An 18,333-nucleotide genomic window follows, 5' to 3' on the forward strand; every position below is an offset into this window, starting at 1 on the left:
TTTATTACCCCAAGAATTAAGACAATGATAAGGATCAAATACCAAACATCCCGTGACCCTGAATGGGACAAACGGAAGAAGATGAATGAATGAATGAACCAAACACGTCAGTAGCGAGTATTTCCACCGTTTGCTGCAGGGACAGCTGGACAGCGGCGACTCCTGCTCCTCACTAACCTCATGATGTCGCTCTGCGGCGTTCCACTCTTCCACAAGTGCTACAAGCAGTTCTGCCGGCACTTGGGGGTCCGATCATCCAGTCGCTGCTTCAGCTGGTCCCATACGGGCCTGTGGGGTTCAGTTCAGGGGTCATTGCTGGTCAAACCATATAAGCCACTCCCACTCCCTGAAGTTCAACTGGGACAAATCTGGCAGCATCTGGCAGCATCTTCCATGAACAGGAAGTTGGGGGTGTTCTGGTGGATTTGGGGAAACCAAATGGGTTTTGGTCTGACTGGTGAAGCCTGTCCAGACTGTTGCTCCTCCCCATTAAAGAACCCTGGAGACCATGTTGACCTCGGCGTATCGCCCACCTCGCCTTCTCCAGCAGCGCTGACTATCATTTCTGTACACCGTGACCCGACACTCATCCGCGAACAGGACGGTAGGTCGTTGCTGCATGGTCCAGGTCACATGGTCTGTACTGCAGACGTTCACGGCGGTGTCTTGGTGTGGGTGGAGTCACCTGCAGGGGTCGTCTGTCCTTCCAGTCAAAGCGGTGAAGTCGGTTCTGAATGGTTCGTCTGGAACCCCCAGTACCCCTTACATCTGGTAAAAGGGCCTGCAGCTGTGTGGCGTTTGCTGAACCAGGTCTGAGGTCAGAGGTCATAGGTTCTGGTCATGAATGTGGTCTGGGGGGGGCTCCTCTCCTGGGTCTGTCACAAGCTCTGACTGTAGTTCAGAGTCTTGATGCAAGTCTGCTGAAGACACTTGGGGACTCACCAAGTCCACGTCCAACACCTGACTGTCTCCCACCAACCTGAAGGTGCTGTGGTCGGGTGGAGCGGCTCGTCCGTTCGCGGCGTCGTGTTCATGGCTGCTAGACGGAGGAACTTGGGAGGACTCACTGACTAAATCAGCTGTTTAGACCCACACAAGGTTGACTTGATGAAACACTGAGACGTTTTTTCTTCTAGAATCTTTTGGTTTTGGCTCCAACAAGTCAGACACACTGAACACAGTGAGACCATCAGGAGGAAAACACTACATAAGGTGTGTCTGTCAGACCAATAAGATCACCTCCCCATCCCCAGAATCTGTGCAGTGAAACAAACTGTATTTTGACGTCCACAGAGTTTTTTAACTTCTCTGATTGTTGTGGACTGTTGTTCTCAAACTTTGATGCAACCCTTTCCCAGTTTCTCAGTGTCCCCACACTTCAGCTCTTTGTTCCGACATCTTTGGAGATATTTGGCTGCCTTGCTGAGGCACGTCTGTGGGTCTAACTGCTGTTTGGTGAAGGAGACCCGGAATACCTTAAGGTCACACTCCACCCATCTTTTACGGACAGCCTTTTCTGCTCATACCTTTTATTGTTGGGTAGTTTTTAGTGTGACAGACATCTGTGTCTTTTGCCGCCATAGCACATATCTCTTTGTGAATTTTCTCACCAGCCTCTTCTCACCAAACGTGGAGACGCTAGTTAGATCTAGTTTTCTTTTTGTTTTCTTTGTTTAAGCAGAAGAACGTCTTCCCTGAGGAGGTTTGGGGTAAAGATCTCCCTGATTCAACCCTTTGGACCTTAGCTTCATCCTGACTGTCGGCTCTGGTGCTCATGAGTCCACCTGTGTACCTCTCAGAGTGTGAAGGAGTCACCCGGAAACTGGCACCTGATAGAACCTGAAACAGCCGGTTTAACTGAAACGCTTTCAGAGAGACATGTTTTCATGAAAATCTACCTTTATTTGGATGCAAAATCCCACTACTGAAAGCAATACTGTAGCAGAGGAGACAAACACTGATGCTGGTTGTTGTTGCTGATGTTCTGACCGATGTTTTCATCGTCTGGAGCACTGATAACAAGTCTTTGTCATGAAATCCTCTCATTCAGACTCGATCAGAGGGTGACATCAGAAAAACAGATGAGTGCCGCTCAGTCCTGTGCTCCGGTAGAAGAACAGTTTGGCAGACTTACTTCCTATTTCCAGCTGATGTGTTCCGATTGCGCCGATCCAACCGGACTGAATCGGTCATTTGAGGAAGTTCACGGCCGAACATGCGGTTGGGTTTTTGTACCATAGAAAAGCATGTGGAGAGTTTTAGCTGCCTTACAATCATCTCTCAGCTGTGTAGTTAGACGACAGATGGATGCAGGAACCGCGGAAAAAGTCTGTCTGAGGTAAAATCGTTTCAAACGAAACAAACACAGAAAGCAAAGCATATTAAAGCAAAGCCTAAAGGCCCAATGTCATAATAATACCGAACATATTCTATCTATTCTCTGTACTGTAAGGTAACTTAGGTAGTCGTCACATTTTGTTCCATTAAGTCTTGCAATATAAACCAATAGTTTGATCCACAGTATGAGCTACATTCCATCATGGTGTAAACAGAAATGTACACAAGGCATCTACTCGAAAGGATTGTATCAAAATGTTCTAAAAATATCTCTGGTTTGTTTCACAAAAGCAAACGGTATCAAAAGCGTTGGCCGAGAGCAAGCAATAGAACAATATGCTTCAAACCATTGTACACAACGGAAAGCAGGACGACCAATCACATCGCTTTGATTGTGGACCCGTGGAGTCCCATACGGCACATGCAATCCATTAAACTCAACACCATCAAAACACGATACGGGAAAAAAAAGTTTACAGCATAACATCAGAGACAACCTCACGGTCTATTGTGCTTCGTACAGATTTGGGCCGGACCGGTCTATACAACAATCACAGGCTTCCCATGAGCCTCAGCTACTGGTGAAAGCAGAGACAGCCCAGGAAATCCAGGTGGCGACACCTTGATCAGAAGTCTTCTCCTTTTTTTTGGCAAGTTTTGCTGGACACCCTCTGATGAATGGCCTTGAGAAGAACTTTGTCCACTGTCAGAAGCCAGTCCTGGCCCAGCTGCTGGCTCTGTGACGCCTGTGAGGGAACGTCCATGAGGCCTAAATGCACAGGTTTCCTGTAAACACGGTGGACCATCTGACCATAACGGTTACATTCCTATGTGCCGTTACATTTCAGACGCCGCCATGAATGAACACGTAGCACCATGCAACCTGGAGATGAGGAGACTCACGCCTTCTGTGACGTTTGGTTTTACATGACAACAACAATTCACCTCATGGACATTCTAATATCAATGCTATACTTTGCTGGCATCTGATTATCTCTGTCTAGTTGGTGTCCTAAAGGGGCCTTGTTCTGAGTTTTCTCTGAAGCAAACTTCTCTACAGATGATTGAAGACCTCAGTTATGATGAGACGGAGCCGTCCTGACCAGGAGACGCCTGAAACTGATGAAGACCACGGTGGAAGAAGCCTAAGCCGTGCAAATGAACGTTTGCTGGAGTGAGAGCGCATTGCCATCGCTCAGCAGTGAGCTGTGGACTGATGACAACTTCCTGTTTGATTTTCTGCCTCAGATCCCGCCTCCCCGTGGAGCGCTTCGCGTGGACAGATGGCGTGGGCTGCAGCCCTCAGTGGGCGAGCTCAGGTACAGCGAAGCGCGGCGCCAGAGGCAGTTGGGGGTACAGTGGTGTGTCTCGTGTGGGTGCAGCCGTGGCGCCCCCCTACTACTCCTCGGCGGTGCAGGAGAGCTGCTTCTCATACAGGCTGAGGACGTGATGCACAAACTGGTACTGCTCACAGGTTTGGATCATCCCGCCCCTGAAGGACACAGCACAGGCCGGCAAATCAGGGTCTCAGCTCACAGCCAATCATGTGTCAGACAATTCAGCTTCTTCAACGTTTGTCCAAACATTTCAATTGGTTTCGAAAGATTTGCAGAGGAAGCACAGATACATGACATCAGACAAGAGGTTTTTAGGTGTGGCTCATGTTTTAGAGTTTAGAAAAGCCGGTTCTGTTCAGAGGTGTGATCTAATATGAAAAGAAATTATACAGATGTTTTACATTAACCCTTTTGCTATCCAGGCACTTTAACGTTGGGAGGTGGGTCATCTAGACCCACTAGACAGTGCTCTGAACCTTTTTTCTTCAATGATTTGTGATCTTCACTGGTGTCTATGGATTACATGAAATCTTTCCACCTTTATCCACCTTTGTCATGGTAGGGAGAACACGTCAATGGAAGGGTGGGGGGGGTCATCTGGACCCCATAGGATAGCACAAGGGTTATAGCATGTTCTGAACTTTACTGGCTTATTCAAATAAATTATTTTCTAAAAAGAGAATAGCAGTTTGAAATGTGAAATGTAGTCATTTATGAACAAAAATGAGCAATAAGGATTTCACCTGTCCAGACGGAGCTGGCAGGTGGTCCTCAGGATGTCGACCACGCCCTCAGTCCTCAGCTGTTTGCACAGGATGGAGGTGGCGATGAAGCAGCCTGTTCGACCAATCCCAGCACTGAAAAAGCCAAGAGTGGAGGCCAGAATCAGGACCGTGTCTAGAATATTTTTAATAGGGTGGCCAAACGGTGGGATGTTGATGCTCAACACCTTTTCTTTCTTGTCTTTTTTATTTTTGGCTGCAGAGTCTGCAGAAATGAGATTTTCTCTGAGCGTCTCTCCGTCAGCCGCTTCATTCTTTCTGTGACACTGACGTTCATGGAAAAGGCTTCAGACTTAAACGCATTTACCTGCAGTGGACAATGATTGGGCCACTGGAGGGCGGGGCTTCCTCTCTGGCTCGTTCCACTTCCTGTACCAGCTCCAGAAGGGGTGGGGCTTTGTCTGGGGTCTTCTGGTCAGGCCAGGAGGTGTACCAGTACTGCTTCAGACGGCGCTGCTCCTCCCCACACTGACCCGCAGACAGACAAAGGTACTGTGAGTGAAGACGAGTCATTCTCTATGTTGAACCACACGGCTCACTGATGTAGCCCAGTATTACACCACAGTTGTCACAATGGGCTTCACATTACCATGACAACAGTTAATACAGATAAAAAAAAAGCTTTCAGCGTATTCTTTCCTTTTCAGAGCCGTGTACAAATCTATCAGTTCCCACAATTCCCTGAGGGGCTGCCTGTAATTATCAGTACTACAGATAAACAAACAACAAGCTTTCAGCTCGGAGCACATCTAAACGAGGATCCCACACAGATCCAGTCCATGTGAGCCGTCTCCAGTTCAATGTCAATAGCTGTGTTTGCATGACGCAAATGTGCAAAACTTTACCCAAATTCTACAAAATGTCAAAAAAGCAGATATATTCACATTTCTGTCTGTGTGTGTCTCAGTTCAATGCATGGAAGACACAGGATGTTAAGAGATCAGATGTGCAGAGCTGTTGGCCACACGACTCATTTAGTTAGAAAAAAGTGTTTCTATTGCAGTTTTGCCAAATATGTCCATGTCCTCTAAGAGCAAAAATCATTTTTTAAAATTCAAGTAGACAACCTCAAATGAATCAAAGAGGGCCGTTAGTTCTTCACAAAGAGTAAAGCAACACACTAAAAAAAAGCAAACAAAATGAAATGAGCTTTAGCATGTCCCACCAGGCAGAGACACGGGGACACCCAGGACACACCGGAGAAACCACGACTCTCAGCTGGGAACGCCTCGGGATTCCCCAGAGGAGCTGGAGGAAGTAACTTACTTAGACTGCTGCTAGCTTTGGAGGAAGGGATGAAAATGGATGGAAGGATGGATGGATGAAAGGAATGGATGGATGGATGAAGGGATGAAGGGATGGAAGAAAGGAATGGATAGGTGGATGCATGGATGGATGGATGGATGGATGGATGGATGGATGGATGGATGGATGGATGGATGGATGAATGGATGGATGGATGGGTGGATGGATGGATGGATGGATGGATGGATGGATGAATAGATGGATGAATGGATGGATGGATGAATGGATGGATGGATGAAGGGATGAAGGGATGGAAGAAAGGAATGGATGGACGGATGGACAGATGGATGATTGATGGATGAATGAATGGATAGGTGGATGCATGGATGGATGGCTGGATGGATGGATGGATGGATGGATGGATGGATGGATGGATGGGTGGATGGATGGATGAATAGATGGATGAATGGATGGATGGATGAAGGGATGAAGGGATGGAAGAAAGGAATGGATGGATGGATGGATGAACGAATGGATAAAAGGATGGATGAATGAATGGATAGGTGGATGCATGGATGGGTGGGTGGCTGGATGGATGAATAGATGGATGAATGGATGGATGAATAGATACATGAATGGATGGATGAAAGGAATGGATGGATGGATGGATGAATGAATGGATGGATGGATGAAGGGATGAAGGGATGGATGAAGGAATGGATAAAAGGATGGATGAATGGATGGGTGGATGAATTAAAGGATGGATAGATTTTCCCTAAGTTTTTTTTGTTTTTACACAAAAGTAAGCAGAAAAACAAATTTCCTTGAACTCCACAACACATCAAATCTGTTTTATTTGTGATTTCTACCCTTTGACCTTTGTGCTAATACACACAGCCCCTTGTCTTTTCTTACTGCTGTCAAAAACACATTTGTTTCGATTTTCTCTTCATTTCTGGTTATCAGAAACAGTGAAACTCACGTTCCTCCCGTCCCAAGTTTGTCTTTGCTGTTTGAACACAAACCTTCAAAGTAAACACCCTGAGACTGTAGTCATCTTCCTGGGTTACCGAGACAACGCGGATCCCAATGCCCTCATGGGTGACGGCGTCCTCCGGCCAGTACTCCACACATTTCTGAGAAAGTCACACAGCAGATTTTCACTTTTCCAGCTCAAAGCTCCTCTTCGCCCTCCTCATCTTTGCCACCGAAGACACACCTCGTTCTTCTCGTCCAAGTTGGTGATCATCACGATGATTGGACTTCTCTCCTGCCACACCATCCTCCAGAAGTCCCCCACCGTGTTCACAGTGGGACCCTGTGTGGCGATGTAGGCCTGCTCCTCGCCCCCGTAGCCCTGCAACACGGCGACAGAAAGCTTTTAGAACGACGTGAGAGCAAAGAGCGAGGCCCTGACCCCTGAGCACAGATCAGAAAGGGCCACTTACATTCAGATAGTTTGCATTGATGTAGGTGGACAGAAAGTCCTCTTCGTCCTGTGACTTCAGGATGACTCTGCTGTGCGTATCTGTGGAGAAGTCATGAATGAAGTTTGAATTCTTCTCTGGTTCAAATCTTTGGAGACACGTTTGAGCGCTTCATGCCAGGGGGATGGGCTCTATGCTTTCAGACTGCCAGCACATTGTTGCACTTACTGGGTAAGATAGTTTTGTAGCGGTTCTTTCTCACCAGCCCGGGGTAATTGTACTCCTTAGGGTCCACAAAGTTCATGGGAGTTTCCTGTTAGAACACAAGGAAGAGTCAGAGCTGAAAAGTCTGCATAATGTCCAGGGATTGGCCCAAGGCAAACGCCAACAGATCGCCATCCAGCGGCCTTCACTCCAAACCCTTTCTGTGCTAATTGTGAATGACTTCAGGGCTTCTGATGATGTTTGGCGATCTCATTCATCGTGCCTCCCAGACAGTGGAATCCTCCGTGGGTTTATTGTGTACAAATGCGCGTCTCCTTCCACGCTTCGCCCACTGACAGACGCTGGAAAAGCTTCAGGGTGTGTGCAGAGCTCTGACCATGGGCTCTGACAAGCGTTGGTGCATGTGTGGGCGTGTGCATTAGTGCCTGAGTCTGTGTCGGAACCGCTGCGTGTCTCCTAATCTGATGTGTAGGATGCCGCGGTGCCGCTCACATAGAACTCCGCCTGCAGGCTCTGGTCATCCATGGCCCTGCTGTGCAGCATGGCGGGGGTCAGGACGTGCGACCCCTCCCGGAGGTACTCCTGAGCCGACTGGTCCCTGGGAGACAGCTGCGCTCCGTATCCGTAGGGCTCGGTGCAGCCCGGCGTGCACATGTCCAAGGTCAGGGAAACGTTGGAGCCTCGTCTGCAGGAGTCAGAGTTGGTGGGAACAAGGAATCGATCTGTTAGAAGCACATCTGCATTCACAGAAGGATGAAAAACGGCATTTCCTGTCAGCAGGTCGAGGAAGATGCTGGAACATGATGAAGCTCCAGAAGGAGTTCGGAGGCCGAACCAAACCACTGACGGAGATTTTTATCAGGAATTGGAGAAAAACGGAATAACTGGGATCAAATTGTAAAGAACTAACAGCCGTAAATAAAGTTATTATGATGAACAGGTGTAGTTCAGTGTGTTCTCTATGGAGGAAGGACCTCCACAGAATTTAGAGTCAGAAACGGCTGAAGTTTGCTGAAACTTTCATGTTAAAGAAACATTTTTCAAGCATTCTTCTCAGTTCCTGGTTCTCGCTGACCTCTCCTGTAGCCCCACGGGCGTCACTGTGAGGGTCGCGGCATCGCCATCCGCCCTGTGCTCCGAGTCAAAGACCGGAGTCTGAGGCTCAGCCTCCACATCCAGCAGATCCTCCTGAGCATCCGTCCACTCGGACAGCGTGAAGGAGGGCTGGCGGCTCACAGACTGCCGGCGGTCACCCATCTCTCTGGACACCATGTCTGTGGACCACAGTCCAGAACGCCACTTACACGCCATGTGGACGACCTGAGCATGGGTGCAGAGAAGACAGGAGGTGAGGCTTCATTACAGCATGGAATACCTAAAAACCCTCCAGGACCCGAGTCCAAGTGGAGAACAGCACCAAAGAAGCCGTTTTGAGGGTCCACCACAGTCGTACCATGAGGATGCAGATGGCTGCTCCGATGCCCAAGGTTCCCTGGACGATCCACTTGTGCTGCTTGGTGTTCGCCACCTCCTTCATCATCATCACAGACTGAGCAGAGCAGAGAAGCAGAAGGTTACAAACAGCTCATGGTGGACTCCTGTCTGAGGATGGGGGGTGAAGGGGGGGTTCAAAGTGACACTTACGTCCAACCCAAAGATGCGCTGGAAAGGCAAGAGGAAGCCAAAGTAGAAGTCAATGACGTGTAGGGCTTTATGGATGGAAGAGAGGGGGCCGTTTCCTTCCAGGAGGAAAAACACACAGTAACCCTGGAAACATGGCGGGGGGGGGGGGGGGGGGGGGCAGTTTGAGCTAAAGTTTTGCAGCACCAATAATCGAGCAGACGCTCTGAGGTCGGGAGGAGACACACTGAAGCCTACTCCTGCAGCAGTGAGCAGTGTCGTCCTTCTCGTTTTTACATACAAAGACGCCAAAATAAAAGCTACAGCAGGAAGATCAAAGCTTTTATACTGAAGGAACTTCCTCCTCCTCATTTTACAAAGAGCAAACCCTGGTTACCTACCACAACTTGTGAGCTGATGAAGAGTGCAGCCCAGCAGTGGATCTCAACCACCAGAGCGAACACCTTCTGCAGGAAGGCCTCCTTTCCCTGTGCGCCGTCCCCCGGTGGTCCATCAGTGCCGTCCGTCAGCCCCTCGTTCTTCAGGACCCCATCACTCACTTTTTCTATCTTGGTGGGTTCATCCAGCCAGACGGGATCTTCATCCGGCTTCAGAAAGATGGAATCCTCAGTGTGCGAGCGAGTGGAGCTGCTCAGGCGGCGGGTCATGGTCCTCCGGTTCAGTGAGGTTCCTCCGTGTCAGGTGACCACTCTAGCTGATCTTCCGCCTCTGGGATGGCGTGTGGCATCGGATTGAAAAACTCTGAAGCACAGAGACATGAAGGTCTGAGATCTGACCGTCACGCTGGTCGTGGTTTGGATTCGAGGTTCCTCTGAAGTGTGTGCATGCTGCAACTCTCACCTTCACTCCTGCTTTTGAGTTTTAGCTACAGCTGTGTGGGATTCTGGTGTTGTGCGATTGTGTCTGAGTGTGTGTGTTTGTGTGTAGATGTCAAAAAGGGTCCGCTGCCTTTATATTCCTGCTCTGATCCACAGCTAAACAACCTGAAGAGGCTCTCATCTCCGGATCTTCAGGTCGCCCTTTGATCAGCCTCTATTCTATGTGTGTGTGTGCACGTGTGTGCATATGTGTGTACATGTCTGCGTGCATGCATGTGCATGTATGTGTGTGTAAAGAGACTGTGTATTGTGGAAAAATGAATCAGAGATAGTGTGTTTACAGCCTGGTCCGTCACCTTGGCAACAGAGTGGCTCTCATCCATCCTGAGCATTATCATCCACTGACACACACGCGCATGTGCACACACACACACACACACACTTCTGGTTTACCAAGCTGAGTGTTCACAGTCCTCTCCTGCTGCCTCATTTGTCCTCCAACTATTAATAAAGGTGTTTTGCAGATTGGGCTGATCACTGGGAACGTGTGAAAGCTTTTGTGATAACAGACCCGATTTCCCTCAGAAGAACTACGATGGCTCACCGGTGAGGGACGCCAGCGAAGGTTTCGAGTCAGATCACATGATCAGGCGGAGTCCTGCAGGTCGCAGCAGCTGGTTGAAGTCCGCCATTGTGAGTCGTTCCTAAAGGACACAAAACAGGAAGTCCACCTCTGAGCTTCACCACAGCCAGAGCGCTGGAACAACGGCGTGAGCCTGATGAAAGGACGGATCCAGCTCCTCTGAGGCGGCGCTGCAGATCCAGCTTCCCTGAGCTTCCTCTCTGCCTCGTCTTCCTCCTTCTTCTAACAGGAGGATGAGTCAGGCCGGACTTCATCCGGCGCCTCAGAGACAGATTCCTCCAGTCACATCAGCGTTCACACAGTCCGGCCTTTCTGCTCGGTCCTTCTGGACCCTGATGGAGGAGCTCACCGGAGCAGAGACCCACCAGCAGCACCGGATCTGTGTGTGTGTGTGTGTGTGTGTGTGTGCGTCCAGGGGAGAGCGGCTTCTCTGCTTTTCCTCCTCTCCTTTCTGATGACGCCTGTTGGCCCGGCTCGTAGCCATGGTGACGTGAATACATGCAACATAAATAAAGTGAACAGGCGGACGCGCACATGGAGGACAGGTTGAGTTCTGGAACTGAAGGTCCAGTGAGCTTCCAGCTCCAAACAAAAGGCAGATGGAGGGAAGAGAGGAAAAGCTACTGCGCTTTTGAATGTGAAGGTTGTCTAAAGCCGTGACGTAGTGAGGTTGGCGTTTTGGTAACTGTGGCAACAGACACTCAATAGAGCACACACACACACACACACTCTCATACAAACACACAGCAGCGATGTGGAGCTGTGACAACATTCAGGTTTGTCAAAAAGAAGCAGTGGTCTCTGCTTTTGGAGGTAAATATGCTTCAGGCTCTGCGTGTCGGTTCAGTCCAGACTAAAGTCCTCCGCTGGTCTCTATGAAGAACGCTTAGAGCAGCGGGAGACCTCAAAATGTGTTCAAACCCCGAAGACACAGAAGTATTGATTTCCTGTTTTTCTGGAGACAAAGGAAAAAGTACAACTGATGTTCATCTGCCATCCAACCAACATCCATCCATCCATCCATCTGTTTATCCATCCATCATCCATTGAACCATCCTAACCTTTACCTGCACACTAACACCACGTGGTAATTTATCATAAAATAGATTCATTTTTGTTTCATTCCACCGTTTTCCTAAATTCAACTTTTAGACATCTTCATTAGCCTCTTTAATGTTGTCTATTCTTTATTTTTTATTTTAAGCATGGATCGGTCTGGACCCACTATTTTAATGTTTTAATGTTGTCATTTTATTCATTATTTTATTGCATTGAGGTTTTCTGTTTAATTGTATTCTATTTTATTTTACAGCTTCTCCTCACAGTTTGACTGTGGGGTTCTTCTCATTTACCACAGGGAGGCTTTTTTCTTACTGAGGGACCCAAAACAACCTTCACGGGCAGAAGATGCAAATGCTGCAGAGAATTGAAGCAGGGACCGTCTTCATCACCACAACAGTGAAAGGAGAAGGTGGATGATTGTGAAAGCAACATTTCATCTGACATTTCAGACACGTTTCTGTTAGAGCCAACATGAAAACCTTTGTTACTCTCACTACATAAAGAACTAATTCAACGGACTGGTGTTTGACTGAACTTATGTGGTGTTGACAGGTGATGATGGTGATGAAGAATAATCACAAAAGGGTGAAACATTTGCCCTTTGAGGGGGGAAAAAACCTCAGAATGAGGATTTAAAGTGGTAAAGCGCTGATGAGGCGATCAAACGTGGTCAAAGCAGAAGACTTGGACCTGCCAGATCAAACGTCCTCCTCACGCACGGCGCCCTCTCAGGCTTCATACGCGTTCCTGTTCACGCTGATCTCCATCCGTTCAAAAAGCGCCTGTGCTGTCGGGTCTGAACTGGGACACGGTAAGCCTTTGGCATCTGCCCCGGCAGAACCGGCAGTGACAGTTGTGTAGAGCTTTTCTCTGCAATCACAGAGAATTAATGCGAGGACAGCTGGCTGCAGCTCTAATGGATATTCCTGATTCTCCAGAAGGATGTCTGGAAAAACATCAGACTATTTCTGCTTGATGCCTTTAAAACGTCCTGCTTTGCATCCGCTCCATCAGAGCCGTCAGGTGATTCATCTTTGGAGGGTTTTGTGTTGCTGTTCGTACTTCCAGCAACACAAAACCCTAAAGAAGTGTGTGTGAAGCGTTTTGCTGCAGTGCTCATGTGACAGAGGAAGCTCTTCCTGGAAGTGATGATGGGATGGAAACAGGAGACAAAGTCACACAGACCGGGACCTGTCACACCCACCCACACACGCACACACACACACACACAATATCTGCATACTGACTCACAAAAGCTCACTGGATCTCCTGGAGGTCCAGACCCAAAATCAATGACCTGCCCTGTCCACACTTCCTGTGGGGTCTCGGGTTTCCTGGAGGTCCAAAAAGCCTCTGAATGGAGAACCTTCTGGATCTGACTGTGGATTCCCGCTGGAAGCAGACGCACGGCTGCGCCGCAGCACCGCACCGGTGCAGGAATGGCATCCTCCAGCAGTCATTCATACGGAACAAAACCCCATTCATATCACGTACACGGCCACGGTGAGCCGGAGCCACCACACAGAGCAGCACGGGGGGGATCAGGGAGAAATCAGCCAGGGGGGGGGGGGGGGGGGGGGGGCTGTCGCGAGTCCCCTGCTGGTGACTCCCACATTTAAAAAAAAGACACAACCATACAGGACTGAGGAAATCCAGGTCTTGGGAAGGAAGAAAACGCAGATCAGAGCGGCATCGAGGAATCTACCTGTTGGATTTTTACCGCCGTCGTTAATCTGAGGATGAACGCAGAAGCTGCCCCCCCCCCCCCCCCCCCCCCCCACACACACACACCTCTGTAAATCTGTGGGGGCTCTGCTCCAGAATTGGTATTCACCTCATGTCGCACATGCAAAGGGGGAGGGGAGGAGGGGGCTGAAGCAGCCTCAGAATGTCCTCTTACCTGGACGAGAGCATTTTCACACCGCCATCCGCCGCTGCCCCCCCGCTCTGTTCCACAGAGCTTCCGACGCTCCTCTGTCCGGGAGAACGGGGAGAAGCCGACACGCCGAGGATGAGGAGCAGAGCCGATGTAGGCGTCTGTGTGAAGGAGGGATGAGATGCAGGAGTCTGATGGGCTTTCTGTATCCTGGAGGAGAGAGAGATCCACAGGCGGCAGCTCGGTTTAGGTAAATGCAGCGAGAGGCTGTGCGGTAGCCATGGCAACAGAGCCAGAACGAGGGAGAGGGAGGCTGAGCGCGTTCGGGTTTGTGTGGGTCCGTGCATATCTGTATGAGGACGTTTACTCACCTTCGACCGGAACGACAGAGCGTCACCTTTCAGAGGGAAACGGCAGAGATGCTGCCGTCCTTCACCGACCGCATCCAGGCGTCCACAGTGGGACAGAACACGGCCCCGGACCGGAGTCCAACATGTTAGAGGCTGCTTGTCCAGTTATCAAGGTGACGGCGGCAGGGATGCTCCAGCATCCAGGAATGGAACAGCCGGTTTGCAGAATTCACTCACAAATCCACGTTTCTGGGGTTTGTCTTCACAAAAGTTACTGAAGGTCAGGAAGCGTCTCAGACGGAGAGACGCTCAGAAATAATCTGTCAGATTAAGACAAACTAAGAACGTCCTGAGTGATGGAAGCTGAGTGGGGAGAGGCGGATCATAACACATCACTGAGCAGCGAACACCCCCGACTGTCGCCTCCTCTGCTTCCAAGCTGACGCTCTGCCGCCCACCTCCCTCATCGCAGTCAGCCAACCCCCCCATCACCAGGTTTATTCCCGTTTTCCTTATAATCCTCTCCGTCCGTTCCTCCTCCCTGCTCTTTCCCATTAATATTGCCCCCCCCCCATTTAAACATTGCTCTTCCTCCCCCCTTCCTGTTTTGCCATATGGCAGCCTTTCCGTGTCAGCTCTGTGAGCACAGCAGCAGAAAAAACACGTGACAGTCATGCTGGGGAGGGGGCACCCTCCCCCACCTGTTCTTCCCTCTCCTGAGCGATGAAGGTGACCTGTTCAGAGATGGTGATGATGATGATGATGATGATGAACTGCCTGAAATGACCACGAGAGAGGGTCATGTGACTCTTCTGGATCACCTGGAGAAGATCTGGACTGATCCAGAACCAGAACGTCCCATGCTGACCGGTCCTGTCAGGACTTGAAAAGCAGCTTTTTGTCCCTCTGGACCAGCCCAACCCTCCTCGTCCCAACCTTTCCTCGTGTTCTTCTCTGGCTTAGAAATGGTATTTTCTGTCACTGGAGAACAGCGTCTTCCTCCGCCTGGACCTGGGAGTTTCCATCTGACATCACGCCTTGGATTACAGATTACTGCTTCCTGGAGGATTCCACTCAGACCTCCTGGAGATCCACCTCAGACCAACTGGATACATGGATCTGGAGGGAGCATGGATCCCTCCAGATCCATCCAGATCCATCCAGACCCATCCAGACCCATCTGGACTCATCCATCTCATTAATTCCATTCCAGTTTAAAGCGTTCCTGTCCCATCAAAGAGGCTGACGAGACTTTGCTCTGCCTCATTCAGTCTTCTGAGCCCCCCCCCTACGGGATAGAATAGATTACACAAGAACCCCCCCCCCCCCCCCCCCCCCAAGTCAAAACTTGTTAAAAAATTTAGAAATATTTTTTTAAATAAGCAACACATCTAGCGATGAGGTCAGAAAATGTCTTCTAAATAGAGTTTATCTTGAGGAAAAGTTTTAGTCACTAAGAGACGTTTTCTTCATTATTTTGCTGCAGAAAAACGTTCTTCATCAAATTATTTCCTTGCCAGACAGAAACAAGAGTCTTTGTCTTTCTTAAGGTTTTGTCTTTGCAGTGAGCTGTTCAGTCTGCATTTCCCGCCTTACCTGTGGTCAGGAGCTGTAAGCAGCGGCAGTCAGAAGACGTCTTAGCTTATGGACAAACTGTCCAAAATGGGATCTTTTGGGAACGTCCAGCCTGAGGAACCTCCTGCAACAGTTCAGGGACCAGGACACCCTTTGCCTCCATGGAAGGACCTTCCATTGGTCGGTTTTTGCAGTTTGCTTTGTGGTTGAGTGTTTGTACATTCAACCTCTGGGGAATGTGAAGGCAGCAGGTCCGTACAGTCCTCTGAACTGGACCACCTCTGCAGGGTTCAGGTAGGTGGTCTTCACCAAACCCAGACAAGGTCCGGTTTGTTGGGGGAGGCTGGCTGCTCCGTTCTGTGGCAGAGTGCCGCCCAGTGTTTGTGTGAACATTCGGGTTCTGTCAACGTGAAACACGTGTGAGAAGATTCTGTTTCTTCTGTCGTTTGTGGTTCCTGAAGAGAATTTCTCCACATTTTCATTCACTGTCAGGAGTTTGTCTGACTGTTGTGTTGATCTTCTCCTCTGATCATATAAATAATATGAATTATGGATCAGATTTATCTGCTTTTCCAGATGCTCAAAGTTCTTCCAACGTGTCCATCATTCATTCATACTTGGTGATGGTAGCACAGTTGCCCCGGGGCAGACTGACGGGGGCGTGGCTGTACGGCCCCTCTGACCATCACCGGGACATTGATGCACATTCACACACCCCAAGGAGGGTGAGGCGTCTTACCCAAGAGCACAACTGCAGTAAAATCCTGTGTTTGTTTTCAGCTTTGGTTCCTCCTCCATCATGAAACTCCTCCTGCTTTTCATCCTGCTCCTGTCTGCTCCTCTTCTTCCTCCTTCTCAACAAGCGATAGAAAATTAAAACTTAACACAAATGACGACCAATCATCTGCTTTGATCATCAAACCGGACTTTTCTCAGTCAGCAGCAGCTGTTTGTACATTTACTTTAATGATCCTCTGGATCAGCTCTGAATGAAATGAATAGAAAGCTGCCAATTCACTAATCAATGCTCTCCAGAGAAAAAGGGATGATCTGTCAAACAGAGACATCTAGTGGTGATGGAGGAAATGACAACAGAGCTTTCAGTTCGCATCTAGGCTGCAGAAACCCTCAATGGTTTTTGTAAACTGACAGTGTCTGACAGACTATATCCATTTCTGTTTGGATATTGAGATGCCCACAAAGGCAGTGCGCTGTTATGCAAATGGAAAACTTTGGATCGCCAGAGAGACGAAAAAAGCTGTGAAGGCTGAGTTGAGGTGCTGTCTGAGAAGCTCTAGAGAAATCTACAAAGCTGAGATAGAGGGAAAATTCAAAACAAACAAGTGTGGGATGGAATGAAAGCAATCACAGGGTGTAAAAAAGGGGCTGCATCTGGAGGAGACAGTGTGGAGCGAGCCAATGATCTAAATGATCATTTCAATAGGTTAAACCCCCCACCTACCTCATCCTGTGCCCCTTTATTCCCTCCTCATTCTACAAATGAAGCTGCCCTGCTGGTCTCAGCTCTCCCTCGTCACAGCTCTCTTACTGAACATCAGGTAAGAAGAGAGCTGAAGAAACTGAAGACCAGGAAAGCAGCAGGCCCAGATGGGGTGACCCCCCAGCTCCTGAAGACATGCGCAGATGAGCTAGGTGGTCCTCTTTAACCTGAGCCTGCGCCTTGGTACAATACCAACACTCTGGAAGACCTATGCATCGTTCCTCTGCCCAAGGCCAAGCAGCCGAAGGACAATAGAGACTACAGACCAATGGCTCTGACCTCTGACAGAATGAAAACCATGGAGAGGTTAGTGCTGCAGATGCTGAAGCCCCAGGGGCAACATGCCCAGGATCCACTGCAGTTATAGGAGAGGGTGGGGGTGGAGGATGCCGTCCTGCATCTCCTCCACCACACTTTGTCTTACCTTGATGAAGGGGGGTGTGCAGTGAGAATGTTGTTTTTTTTTCATTTCTCCAGCGCATTTGACACAATCCAACCCCAAAACTGCAGGAAAAACTCAGGAGTATGTCGGTGGAGCCATACTTAATATCCTGGATCATGGACTACCTGAAGGACAGACCCCAGTTTGTCAGAGTGGGGGCCAGCCTTTCCAGAACGCTTTGCAGAAGTGTGGGAGTACCTCAGGGTACAGTTCTTTCCCCGATGTTGTTTGCTCTGTACACGACCGACTTCCAACACAACACAGAGGCTTGACAAGTCTCTACATTCGATCATTTTATCATTTTTTGTTTATTTATTTATTTATTTTTATCGTGGTGTGTGTATGTGTGTGTGTGTGTGTGTGTGTTTTTGCGGGGGGAGGGGGTCGCACTGTTTGTCTTGTTATCTTGTTTTTAAATTTTATCGTATTTTATGCAAAGCACTTTGAGTGACATATGTTGTTGAAAAAGTGCTATATAAATAAAGGTTGATTTGATTTGATTTGATTTGATTTGATTTGATCCAGAAATTCTCAGACGATACCGTCATTGTGGCTGCATTAAGGAGGACAAGGGGGTGGAGGACGGGTAGAACCAGCGACAGCTCAACATCAGAAAAGCCAAAGAAGACCAAACCCCCGAACAAAACAACTCCAGAGTCGTCCTTCAACCCGAAAAGGAAAGTACCCCCCCACCCGTTAAGTCTCCAGGAGTAAGGGGGCGGGGCTTGAAGGAGGACCTGAGAGGTCTTCATATGAAGACGTTAGATCTAACAGTGACATAACTGTGAGGTGTGTGTGTGGGGGGGGCAGTTTCCAGTTTTTCCAACGGTAACATGTCACTGATTCTAGAACACGACTGTGAGAGTCCAGTTCTGAACATGTATGTGGCGTTTGTCACGTTGATGCACTTTCAGAACTGCTCGTTCCGTCTTTGGTTTCAGCATTTGCAGAACGGTCATCAGAGGAAGCCGTGTACAGGGGGGTCGTCTCAGTGGGGTGGGGGCACAGACTGGGTCCACCCTGGCTGCAGGGCTTTTCCAGGCTCATTTGTGCCGCAGCTTTCAGGCCAGAT

General features: G+C 49.1%; 1 protein-coding gene across 2 annotated transcripts; it reads right to left on the reverse strand.

Moving 5' to 3' along the window:
• Positions 1 to 1,881: 1,881 nt before the first annotated feature.
• ptpn5 (protein tyrosine phosphatase non-receptor type 5) lies at positions 1,882 to 14,161 on the reverse strand. 2 transcript variants are annotated; one of them, XM_078949132.1, is made up of 14 exons: positions 13,765 to 14,161; positions 13,418 to 13,603; positions 9,375 to 9,735; positions 8,998 to 9,120; positions 8,807 to 8,902; positions 8,429 to 8,673; positions 7,846 to 8,038; positions 7,357 to 7,441; positions 7,150 to 7,229; positions 6,921 to 7,058; positions 6,727 to 6,837; positions 4,764 to 4,924; positions 4,418 to 4,531; positions 1,882 to 3,829 (listed from the first exon to the last, which is right to left on the reverse strand). In XM_078949132.1, exons 3-14 carry the CDS (start codon positions 9,639 to 9,641, stop codon positions 3,736 to 3,738), a joined length of 1,707 nt encoding a protein of 568 aa, XP_078805258.1. In that variant the 5' UTR covers positions 9,642 to 9,735; positions 13,418 to 13,603; positions 13,765 to 14,161; the 3' UTR covers positions 1,882 to 3,735. The 2 variants fall into 2 exon arrangements, with proteins under 2 accessions (XP_078805258.1, XP_020556001.1); XM_020700342.2 differs by lacking the exon at positions 13,765 to 14,161 and having other exon boundaries at positions 13,418 to 13,744.
• Positions 14,162 to 18,333: the final 4,172 nt, after the last annotated feature.

Source organism: Oryzias latipes, chromosome 6 (genome assembly GCF_053564925.1).
Source record: "Oryzias latipes strain Hd-rR chromosome 6, Olatipes_Hd-rR_3.1".
NCBI classification, from domain to species: domain Eukaryota; kingdom Metazoa; phylum Chordata; class Actinopteri; order Beloniformes; family Adrianichthyidae; genus Oryzias; species Oryzias latipes.

Bases quoted from the DNA above. Each gene is read 5' to 3' on its own strand.
- ptpn5 (XM_078949132.1), bottom strand. From the start codon at position 9,641: ATGACCCGCCGCCTGAGCAGCTCCACTCGCTCGCACACTGAGGATTCC. The intron at 8,674-8,806 runs GTACGACTGTGG...ACCCATGCTCAG, and splicing joins CAGCCATCTGCATCCTCATG to GTCGTCCACATGGCGTGTAA. The intron at 3,830-4,417 runs GTGAAATCCTTA...TGTGTCCTTCAG, and splicing joins TGCCAGCTCCGTCTGGACAG to GGGCGGGATGATCCAAACCT.